Below are 12,500 nucleotides of genomic sequence, written 5' to 3'. Positions count from 1 at the left end.
GAGAAACGTTCTCTTGCACACGAGATAGTTTCTCGTGCGCACGAGATACATCTCTATAAAAAAATAAAAAAATTATTAAAAAAAACATTTCCCCCATGTCCCTTTAGGGGCTCCGTAACAAGCAGTCCTTTACTTGTGCAAAATTAGGCGGCCAGTAAATAGCTAAAATCAAAGTCATTTACAAAACTTTGACTTTAACTTAAAAGGTACATGGTAGGCTGTAGGCGACCAGGAGCTAGCAGCTACACGACAGCTAAGCACACAATAGCACACAAGCTAGCCATACGTAATAAGTGGCCTTAATTGGACAATATTACAGTCTAAAACGCCACATTTGTCGATATCGACAATTAATTATAATTGCATATTACTTACAGATACAAAGTCTCCAAGGCGGAAGCGTATTAGAAAGTATCCAGTAACAAACGTGTCCGCATCATTCCAGATCATTTACTGTGTCATTAACATACATTTATAAATGATTGTGTGTTGACAAAAAACAATTTCCACTACATTTGAACTTAAAAACAGCATAGGCGTCATTCAACTCACCACGTCTTGAGCTTAATTTAATGGATTATAGATCCGATATAGTTATTGTATATCGTTCCGATATGACAAAAAAATTTAAAAAATCATGTATCAGTTTATATCGCCTTCCTCTAAAGTTTGTTATACAAGCGCTTCAATACAAACAGTCCTGCAACAAATGTTCTCGTGCAAAGCTGGGCAGCTGTTTTTAGTCAAGTTGTTTACCAAAGGTAAACATGGCAGGCTATAGGCTGCTAGGAGCTAGCAGCTACACGACAGCTAAGCATACAATAGCACACAAGCTAGCCATACAAGGGTCCTTAATTGAACAATATTACAGTCTAAAACACCACATTTGTCAAAATCAACAATTAATTATAATTGCATATTACTTACAGATACAAAGTCTCCAAGGCGGAAGCGTATTAGAAAGTATCCAGTAACAAACGTGTCCGCGTCATTCAACTCACCACGTCTTGAGCTTAACTTAATGGATTATTGTGGCCACTAGGTGTTGCCAAAAGAGACTAATTACTAAGGGTATCCTTATTAAATGTATTAAAATAAGCTATAGCCTGCTAGAAGCTAGCAGCTCCACGACAGCTAAGCACACAATAGCATACAAGCTAGCCAAACGTAATTAGTGTCCTTGATTGAACAATATTGTCATCTAAAACACCACATTTGTCAATATAAACAAGTACAATTAATTATAGTTGCATATTACGTACAGATATGTCTCCAAGGTTGAAGCGTATTAGAAAGTATCCAGTAACAAACGTGTCTGCGTCATTCAACTCACTCACTAACTTAATGGATTATTGTGGCCACTAGGTGTTGGCAAAAGAGACTAATTACTAAGGGTATCCAGATTCGATATAGTTATTGTGTATCGTTCCGATATGACAAAAAAAAAAAAAACCTGTATCAGTTTATATCGCCTTCCTCTAAAGTTTCTTATACACGCGCTTCAATACAAACAGTCCTGCAACAAATTTACTTGTGCAAAGCTGGACAGCCTGTTCTTAGTGAAGTCGTTTACAAAAGGCAAACATGGCAGGCTATAGGCTGCTAGGAGCTAGCAGCTACACGACAGCGAAGCACACAATAGCACACAAGCTAGTGTTCTTGATTGAACAACATTTGTCAATATAAACAAGTACAATTAATTATAGTTGCATATTACTTACAGATACAAAGTCTCCAAGGTTGAAGCGTATTAGAAAGTATACAGTAACAAACGTGTCCGCATCATTCCGGATCATTTACTGTGTCATAAACATACATTTCTAAATGATTGTGTGTTGACAAAAAAAACAATTTCCACTACATTTGAACTTAAAAACAGCATAGGCTCATTCCAGTTGAATAGAATAGAATGGACTTTATTGTCATTATATTTGCATATAACGAGATTAAGGACTCCAATTTAAGGTGCGGTAGTGGGAACAAATTTGGGATAAAAATAAATTACACAAGAGGTAATAAAGATAAAACTAAGAATTGAAATAAACAGACTACTATCCAATAAAAAATAATGAGCAATCCTGTACAATATACAAAATACTGTACAATATACAGAGCAAGACAAGAGTACCGGAGTAATGAATAACAATCAGTGTCGGATGTATTGCACTCGAAGGGTAATATTGCACAGTAGGGTATTAGGGTAGGATATTGTATAGGGGTGAACTATTTATTATAAGTTAGAGTTCAAGAAGGTAACAGTTGGTAAATAATATGAGTCATTTCACTTGATTAAGCCTTTTCTAATGTGCCACACTTCAAAATAATACAAGTGTGCTGATATCGGATCGGATCAATATCTGTATCGGCCAATACTCAAGACTCCAATATCGGTATTGTATCGGAAGTGGGAAAAAGTTGCATCGGGAGACCCCCTATTGCTATCTCCACGCTCTGGTCTGGCGCAGTCAAGTTCCTATAACAAACCCAATTAATACACATTTGCTTGCCTTTTTGATTTCCACCATGTTGCACACAAGCCTCACCATCACTAAAACCCGACCTTCAGTGTTGTGACGCACAGAGCCTCGCTCCCAGAAAGCAATGCATTCTGTGAAATGTGCACCAAGTTGTCCTCGTGGCACTAAACTTCCTTCTTCCTGCTACTTCTTTCCACCTTTGTTTTGGCGATCAGGTATGATGAATCACCCTCCTATCCCCATCTCCGAGCTGGCGGAGCACACGGAGCTTCTGAAGGCCAACGACAACCTCAAGCTTTCCCAGGAATACGAGGTGAGTGGGAGGAAGCTCGGCGTTTCGCATCCGTCTGATTTTTGTACCCGGCAGAACACAAGACAATGTGTTATTATTTTTTGATGCTTATGTCACCATCAAACGTATTCGCTTCCGTTACAGTAGGCTTGTATGCAAACATTGTTCATGCCACAGCCAGATGTTGAGTTCTAGGGAGTTTTTTTCTGTGATTTTGCGTCTTTTAGCTTGAAATGTATGGAGCTAAATTAAGGTCAAAAGGTGTGTACTATACTTTGAAACTGAAAAATAAAGTGTTGATGCTGAATTCTGAAAAATGCATAATTATAAATATTATTATAAAAAAAATAACACTGAACATAATTATGATTCACTCTTGCAAATATTTTGATTTATTTCTTGTATTTTTTTGCAGTTACATTTTTTTTTTTCAAGTTTATTTTCTTTCTTTTTTTTGCAGATCCAGACTTTTGGCTCAAATTGAGGAAGGTGCCAAAAAGTGAGAGGGGTATGGCATCATGACAGACAGCTTAGCAAAAATGATGGGGGTGGATGCTTTTGGGGCACGTCGGAGCTAAAATTAAGTGTTTTATTTTTAATATTGTTTTAAATATTGTTTAAATATCCCCTGAAGGCAACGTTGTAGGGAACGCCCCCTATCATATTTGCTAATGTGTCTGTCATGATGCCACACCCCTCTCAGTTGATGCCCCGCCCCGCATGCCCAATTCAGGCCAAAAGTCTGAATCTGAAAAACATAAAATAAAAAAATATATTAAAAAACCAAAGATCTGAACCTGGAAAAAAAAATGTTTACCTTTAAAAATGTTTATTTGAGTCTGAAAAAATCTACCTCAATATAAAAATATATGAAAGTTTAAAAAAAAATGTTGTTCAAAAGAATTACTAGAGTGAATCACAATTTCATTCAACCTGAAAAAAGTGCACTTATTCTTGTTTTAAATACACTGATGTGTTTTCAAAATTCAACATCAAAACTTGATTTTTCAGTAGGTTCAGATCTTTGGTTTTTTAATATATATATATATTTTTTTTAAATTTTTTGTCATGATGCCATGCCCCTCTCACTTTTTGGCACTTTCCCCAATTTGGGCTAAAAGTCTGGATCTGCAAAAAAAAAAAAAATAAATAAATAAACTTGGGGGACTGCAAAAAAATAAGATTTGAATCTGAAAAAAACAAAAAACAAACTCAAATATCCAAATATATGAAAGTAAAATTAAAGAAATAAATCAAAATATTTGCAAGAGTAAATCATAATTATATTCAGTTTTATATTTTTATAATAATATTTATAATTATGTATTTTTCAGAATTCAGCATCAACACTTTATTTTTCAGTTTCAAAGTTTAGTACACACCTTTTGACCTTAAAATTCAACATCAAAACTTGATTTTTAAGTTTCAAAGTGTATTTATTGCATGTACAAAACTTTTGGCCCTAATTTAGCTGAACAGAAATGACAGAAAAGAAAGTGGCAATGGTATTAATAATAGTGCAAAAAAATATATTATTTTCATGTTTTCCAAAATATTTCCAAAATGTTCCATGTCCAAAGTATTTAGAAAATTTTATGTTTTTTTTTATACAATTTATAGTTTTTTAGAATTCCAGTGACCAGGATTCTTTATAATTTAGCAAAATATTGCATTTCTTCACTACGAGCTGTATTTTTGCTAAATCCATTCTCTTTATGTAGTTGTTCACGTTACCAAAAAAATAATATGTGACCCCTTTGTACGTCTAATTTAAACCTAATGTGCGTTTACGGAAGTAAACATGGCCCCGATTCGTGTTGGTGTCTGTCCTGGCACACGAGCCACGTGTACATGGACAACATTTATAATAACATTTAGATTATTTTTGATAATTTTAAGCATAATTTCCAAAACTAGAGATGTCCGATAATATCGGACTGCCGATATTATTGGCCGATAAATGCTTTAAAATGTAATATCGGAAATTATCGGTATCGGTTTCAAAATTATCGGTATCGGTTTCAAAAAGTAAAATGTATGACTTTTTAAAACGCCGCTGTGTACACGGAAGTAGGGAGAAGTACAGAGCGCCAATAAAAAAACCTTAAAGGCACTTCCTTTGCGTGCCGGCCCAGTCACATAATATCTACGGCTTTTCACACACACAAGTGAATGCGAGCATACTTGGTCAACAGCCATACAGGTCTCACTGAGGGTGGAAGTATAAACAACTTTAACACTGTTACAAATATGCGCCACACTGTGAACCCACACCAAACAAGAATGACAAACACATTTCGGGAGAACATCCGCACCGTAACACAACATAAACACAACAGAACAAATACCCAGAACCCCTTGCAGCACCAACTCTTCCGGGACGCTACAATATATATATTTTTTTCTTTATCACTGATTATTTCTCACCGCAGACTTCATTGCAGTGCGTGTGACGCCAGGACGTCGTGTCCGCATGCAGGTCAGATTGTGTTCACATGAAAAATATAGGGGTTTTTTGTAGTGTGAAGGGCCATTAAAAAGGTCAGAATCGACAAAAAAATCTGGACATCCAACCCTGCAGTTTGAACGTAGCCTCCGTGACCAGTCTGTATATAGTACTACATATCACCATTTGATTCTTTCTCTTAAAAAAAAAACGCTATAGAATCGACTAAATGTCGATGATAGGCGAAATCTAATGAATCACGTTTGACTATAAAATGTTTAGTCAAAGAGAGCCCTAGGGTGAACGTAGCCTTATAGAACAGTATAGATTTACTGCCATGCACATGCTCTGAGTTTTTACTCAGCACTGTCTTGTTGTTGTTGTGCTGTTTGAGCTCCCGGACCACTCGGGTTATAAATGACACCGGCGCTGATTAGAAATCAGGAGCGCTGAATCAGCTCTCGTTTGCATACAAGCAATATCTCCTGCTCGCCATTCCTAAATCACCGCACCTGTCGCCTCGCCGCACGCCAGGCTGCGGTAAAAAAAAATTACAAAAATAGCGTTGACACCGACGTGAATTGCCATCATCATGCCTGCCAGTGTATGTTGGATGTTGGCGGATAATGACTTCTCATAGCATTCCGCTATTTCTCGGATATCTATTATTCATAAATCCTGAGCTGAGCCGTGCACCAAAAGGGACAAGCTTGTTTTTCTTCAAGGCGGTGAGAGAAGCGGGATGGCCGAAGTCTAATTATTTGCCTTAAAGAGAGAATTCAACCACCCAATTTTTTTTTTACTCTCTACCCGTCCCTCTCTTTCACACAACCCCGTCAGCCCCCAGGAAGAATAAATGACCAAATTAAAGGGAGAAGTGTAATTTTAATTTTGTTATTTTCCTGATGAATGGCCACTCGTTCGCGGCGCTCCGGCTTGCCAAGCGGCGCTCTGTGGACCGGTGACTGATTGGTTTTTTAGCCAGGCGGGAAGTAGCGGTAGAAGAAAAATGGAGGAAAGAGGCGGCAGGGATGCTGTGTGGAGGCTCGGTAATTGAGGATTTGATGTGGGCATTGAGAGAAGGCCTCAAGCAGCGATGAAGAGAAGATCATCCCAACAAACACGCAACTACGAATGCCACGAATGGCGACGTATTCAGTCCGTCAGTTTTCTGCAAATATACAACCATGGGGTATACAAATGTAGAATTGACAGAATTTAGAAGAACCTTAGAGTGAAGCATTAACTGTATTTTAGAATTTCCACCATAATTCTACCGATGAATCTACTCTCTAGGTCGTCCTCAGACGAGCCTTCCATCGTTGCTTCCAGTCATCCCGATTCTCCATACATTTGGCCAGTTCCTTGGTACTCTGAGCTCCTGCATCCTTCTTGAGTATGTCCACGTATGTTAGTGTGGGACGTCCTCTTGACCGATGCCCATGTGTTGGTTCCCACAGTACCAATTTGCTGGCTGGCAGCTCCTGATGCCTTTGGCAGTGCCCTGCTAGTCTCATTCTCCTTACAGCAATCTTCTCGCTCACCCTTGGTATTCCCCTGTAGAGGACTCTGTTGGTTACGTGCGCACTCTTGTTGATGTTAAGCACTGCACGCAGCATCCTGGTGTAGCAACCATCCAGAGACCTCTCCAGGGTTGGCTTCAGGGTCCAGCATTCGCTGCCATAGAGGAGAACGGACTCAACTGTCGCGTAGAAGAAGCTGAGTTTGATTTGGCGGGGGAGGTTGGAGCTCCATACACTGGTCATGCCGTTCAGGGCCCTCCATGCAAGTGCCTTCCTCACTTTTAAATCCTGCTCAGTTGAGTTGACCCATCCGCCCAGGTATTTGAAGTCCTCAACTTCTTTCAGCACAGTGCCTCCTGCTGTTATCAGAGGTTGATGTTCTGGTGGAACATTGTAGGTCATGACCTCAGTTTTCTTGGCATTTAGCCTGAGGCCAACCTTGGCGCACTCTAGCTCTACCCTGTGTAGGAGTTCTTGTGCTTGTTCCACGTTGTTGGAGAGCAGACTGATGTCATCCGCATAGTCAAGGTCTGTCAGGACCACTGCCGGTTGTCGACTCGACTTCCTTGGTGTCAGCGTGAAGCCAAGTTCCTGCTCTCGCCCATTTATTGCCTTCCTGAGCGCATGATCAAGGACTATGATGAAGAGGAAGGGGGCTAGTGTATCCCCTTGTATAACTCCAGCCAGGATGTCAAACTCCTCGCTGTTGCCATCTGGGGTCACCACCCTGGCCCTTGTTCCTGCGTACATGGACTCTATTGCTCGGAGTAGGTTCGGAGGAATACTGTATGCCTTCAAGATCTTCACCATCGTGCCTCGATGTATCGAGTCAAATGCCTTTTTGAAGTCTATGAAGCATAGGACTGCAGTACACTGCAAAAAGTCAGTGTTCAAAATCAAGGAAAAAAAATACAAAAATTAGGGGTATTTTACTTGAAGTAAGGAAAATTATCTGCCAATAGAACAAGATTTGACAACAATTTGGCTTCTCAAGACTTCCCAAAACAAATAAAATTAGCTAACCTCAATGAACCCAAAAATACCTTAAAATAAGTATATTCTCACTAATAACAAGTGCACTTTTCTTGATAGGAAAAAAAAATGAGACCTTTTTTCTCAATATGCTGAAAAATATTCTTAAATTAAGTAAATGCTAGTGCCATTATCTTGACATAATGATATGCGCCCGGCATTACATTTCTTGAAACCAGCAAACTTACACTAAAAACTAGTTTATTTTTCTTAATAGAAAGGCAACAAGGCAACCGCTTGTTACTCTCGGGGGTCTACTAGTCGCTCAGGCAAATCATATGGTCTAAAAATGCATTTTTCCATCGATAACATGATATCATCGTGCAAAGTGCGTGCTCTTTCAGTCAATTAGTGCGCAAGGAATATATATATATATATATATATATACACTACCGTTCAAAAGTTTGGGGTCACCCAAACAATTTTGTGGAATAGTCTTCATTTCTAAGAACAAGAATAGACTGTCGAGTTTCAGATGAAAGTTCTCTTTTTCTGGCCATATTGAGCGTTTAATTGACCCCACAAATGTGATGCTCCAGAAACTCAATCTGCTCAAAGGAAGGTCAGTTTTGTAGCTTCTGTAACGAGCTAAACTTTTTTCAGATGTGTTAACATGATTGCACAAGGGTTTTCTAATCATCAATTAGCCTTCTGAGCCAATGAGCAAACACATTGTACCATTAGAACACTGGAGTGATAGTTGCTGGAAATGGGCCTCTATATACCTATGTAGATATTGCACCAAAAACCAGACATTTGCAGCTAGAATAGTCATTTACCACATTAGCAATGTATAGAGTGTATTTCTTTAAAGTTAAGATTAGTTTAAAGTTATCTTCATTGAAAAGTACAGTGCTTTTCCTTCAAAAATAAGGACATTTCAATGTGACCCCAAACTTTCGAACGGTAGTGTATATACATTCAAAATAGTTTGAAACGTCACCTGTTAAATGTTTCAATATTAACTGTCAGTTTACTGTACTGTGCCAACTGTACTACTATATGAGTACGTATTTTCTATTGTTTCATTGACAATAAAACTGCAAAGTCCATTTGGCTGTCATCTGTTTTAATTATGAGACACAATTGTGTCAAAGTCATGTTTTTTTTGTTCATGCTTGAAATAAGAAATTATTACTTTGAAAAAGCAGTTTTATACTTGTGAGTGTTGATGACACAGCTTTGCAACAGTTGATATACTAGTTTCAAGCATGTTTTACTCAATATAGGTCATAAAATCACAGCAACAAGCTGTAATATCTTACTGAAATCATTTAGGACCAAAACACTTAAAACAAGTAAAACATAAAATCTGCTTAGTGAGAAGATTTATCTTATCAGACAGAAAATAAGCAAATATCACCCTTATTTGAGATATTTAATCTTACTTAGATTTCAGTTTTTGCAGTGTATGAAGGGGACTAATTCGTCACGGTTTACCTGACACATGAAACGTGACGAATTAGGGGTCAGGCGGCAGTAGAGTGTTGAATATCTTAAAAATGTGTTTTGTGGCAATTCCAATTTTGACTTGAATTGAATTTGAATTGAAACTTGTATTAGTAGATTGCACAGTAAAGTACATATTCCGTACAATTAACCACTAAATGGTAACACCCGAATAAGTTTTTCAACTTGTTTAAGTCGGGGTCCACGTTAATGAATTCATGGTAAGCATAGATAGCAACTGACTGTGGTCAGTTGCTATCTAGAATGGGACTTTCAGACTGAACTGCACAATACTTAACCCCCCCACCTTCCTCTCACGCGAGATCCACCCAGGAGTGGTGCCATATGAAACCCTTCTCTACCGTACATGTTACTTAAATAAAAACTGAAATAGTAATGATAACGATAATGTTCAGATGTATAATCATGCTGGGGGAAATAATTGAAATATGAATAATCTGTCCCAGGGTCATTGTATCACACTGATTAAAACTGGATGGGAAGCCAATTTGATTGAGGTTTTCTGTATATTATTAATTGCAGTGTTGGATGTTGGGTTGGACCTTGTTCAAAGATTATTTAAAAAATATATTTTATATTTTAATGAGTCCATTTCAAAGCTCTGCACTGCAACATAACCTGGAGTAGTTCAGAATCAAGATGAAAAATTAAATACATCATACTCACCACAAATGGTTATTATTTAAAATCAGAAATGTAATATATTGTGTGCAGTTGTGCTCTGGTCGACCAATCAGAGGAGAGACAAAATGCTGACGTTATTGTGCGTGTGCACGCTGTCTCTGTGCGGCGAATCTGAATTCTGATTGGTGGTTAAAGAAACAGCCCCGTTGTGACATATGGGGCCTGCACTACTGATTCTGAAGGCCCTGGGCAGATTACATTGACATGGCAACACTTGGAAACTGTAATCTGATTGGACAAAATAAAGTAACATACGCATACTTGCAACATTGCAGCTAAGAGGCCCACTGATAGGATATAGAGCTGCTATAGAAGGGTCTTGCTGTCAGTGTGCACCGGGGATGCAACGTTTCGTTTTCGACAGAAAGTTGTCGCCGACAAATTTGTTTGTCGATAATAGTCAGTGACGTCATCGCTCGTGTTTTTCCAGACAAAAACAAACAAGCGCAAGTCAGTGCGACTGATGACTGCCAAGCAACAAACAGACAAAAATGGCTGTAGCCACTGCACAAAAAAAGGAGAAAAACATAAACGGAATAAAAAATATCAAAAACACGAATAAATGCAACGTCTAAATTAGAGCCCTGGTGTTCCCTTCATAATGGAATTTCTCAACTTATTGTTAAGATAGTCCAGGGGTCAGCAACCCGCCGCTCAGCCGCATGCGGCTCTTTAGCGCCGCCCTAGTGGCTCCCTGGAGCTTTTTCAAAAAATGTATGAAAATGGAAAACGATGGAAGGGGAAATCTGTTTTTATTTTAAAATGTTTTTTGTAGGAGGACAAACATGACACAAACCTTTCTAATTGTTAGAAACCCCACCGTTGAATATGTTTAATATGAGAGTATTTGGCGAGTGCCGTTTTGTCCTACTGATTTTGGTGGTCCTTGAACTCCCCGTAGTTGCGTGGACTGTGACGCAACAGTTTGTTTACATGTATAACTTTCTCCGACGCTGCCGCAGAAAAACGTGTTTTATGCCACTCTTTCTTTGTCTCGTTTTGTCCACCAAATGTTTTATACTGTGCTTGAATGCACATAGGTGAGCTTTGTTGATGTTATTAACTTGTTGGAGTGCTAACCAGGCATATTTGGTCAGTGCATGACAGTAAGCTAATCGATGCTAACATTCTGTTTAGGCTAGCTGTATGTACATATTGCATCACTATGCCTCATTTGTAGGTATATTTGAGCTCATTTAATTTCCTTTACTTATGTCCTCTGTGTATTTCATTTATATTTGCATGTCTCATGACACATTATATGTATGTGTTATGATCCGTTGCCCGGATCATGTTCTGTTTGTTTTGGACTCCCTCAGTTCCTGTTTTGTGCACCCTTGAGTTTGTTTTTAGTTACCATGGGTGCTTATTGTTTCCATCTGTCTCTGATTGGTGTTCGGGACGCTCACCTGTTTCCCGAGCTCTAATCAGAAGCGCTATTTAATAGTGCCTTTTCCGGTCAGTCAGTCTGGCTTCCTAATTTGCTTCATGCAACAGTTGACGACGGTCTTGATTCCTGCGATTTACATACTAGCTTCCACGCTAGGCTCTTTTGTTTGCTAGCTCCCACGCTAGCCCCCTTAGTTTTTGCCTTCTGAGCTATGAGCACGTTTTTGTTTGTTCCCGCCTGATTTATTGCCCAAATAAATCATTTCCTACCTGCACGCTGTGTCCGAAGTCCGTCTGCATCTTGGGAGAACGAACCCGGCATCACAATGCGTCCAGATCGTCACAGTACGTAATATTGGCTGCATTTCTGATAGTTGTTAGTGTGCCATGTTGTTCCAGACCACAGCAAACGTTGCCCCGCTTGCAAAGATTGTAATAAATCGATTAGAAGAAGACAGCCTGCCGTTTCCTACATCTATACCTTTGGCCATTCTAAGCCAGTAACTTCTAGGAGTTATCGCACCCTCTGAAAAGCCTTTGTTTTACTAATGTTTTCAAATGTTGTAAACATGTGTAGAATACATTTTAAAATGTCAACATTTCTGTCAACAAAGATTTGCGTCAGCCTGCGACATAGTCATTTTGATAGTAGGCTAATATAGCTGGTATAGACACATCATGTGTTGCCTTCATTATAAGACTTATATGAGGCTCCAGACAGAATTGTTTTTAGTATTTTTGGTCCAATATGGCTCTTTCACCATTTTGGGTTGCTGACCCCTGAGATAGTCGATGACTACTCGACTATTAAAATAGCTGTTAGTTGCAGACATTTTCTGTGTATTTGAAATCCCGTTTGTTCGAATCTGTAGCTATTCCTTATTTACTCTCCCTCTATTTTGGGCTGGCCCCACATTATATTTTCACTTCTCTAAGAGGCTCTGCCCTATGTTCTACGGATGTCATGCTTTTTGTCCATTCTTCCAGTTCTAACTGAACTCGAAAAAAGAGCTTCCAGTTTTGCAGCACCCTCAACATGGAACATGCTCCAGTCTGAACTGAAATGAGCAGAGTTAAGAGCGTTAACACTAGCGTAGTGTTATCACACCAAAATAAAATCACTTTAGTGCAGAATCAATAGAATTAGCTAGAAGTTAGCCCATTGTAACCGTGCACAATGATGGAGA

The 12,500-nt window shown here is 38.8% G+C and overlaps 1 protein-coding gene across 3 annotated transcripts in view; it reads left to right on the top strand.

The window, feature by feature from the left end:
• ptprsa (protein tyrosine phosphatase receptor type Sa) overlaps nucleotides 1–12,500 on the top strand; it is a 634,816-nt gene that overhangs the window by 530,632 nt on the left and 91,684 nt on the right. For all 3 annotated transcript variants that reach the window (XM_062028063.1, XM_062028064.1, XM_062028065.1), the window contains one exon: nucleotides 2,693–2,790. In XM_062028063.1, the coding sequence (XP_061884047.1) occupies nucleotides 2,693–2,790 (98 nt within the window). The remainder of the gene's footprint in view (nucleotides 1–2,692; nucleotides 2,791–12,500) is intronic.

Source organism: Entelurus aequoreus, linkage group LG19 (assembly GCF_033978785.1).
Source record: "Entelurus aequoreus isolate RoL-2023_Sb linkage group LG19, RoL_Eaeq_v1.1, whole genome shotgun sequence".
Taxonomy (NCBI): Eukaryota; Metazoa; Chordata; class Actinopteri; order Syngnathiformes; family Syngnathidae; genus Entelurus; species Entelurus aequoreus.
This window is presented reverse-complemented; position numbering and strand designations above follow the sequence as displayed.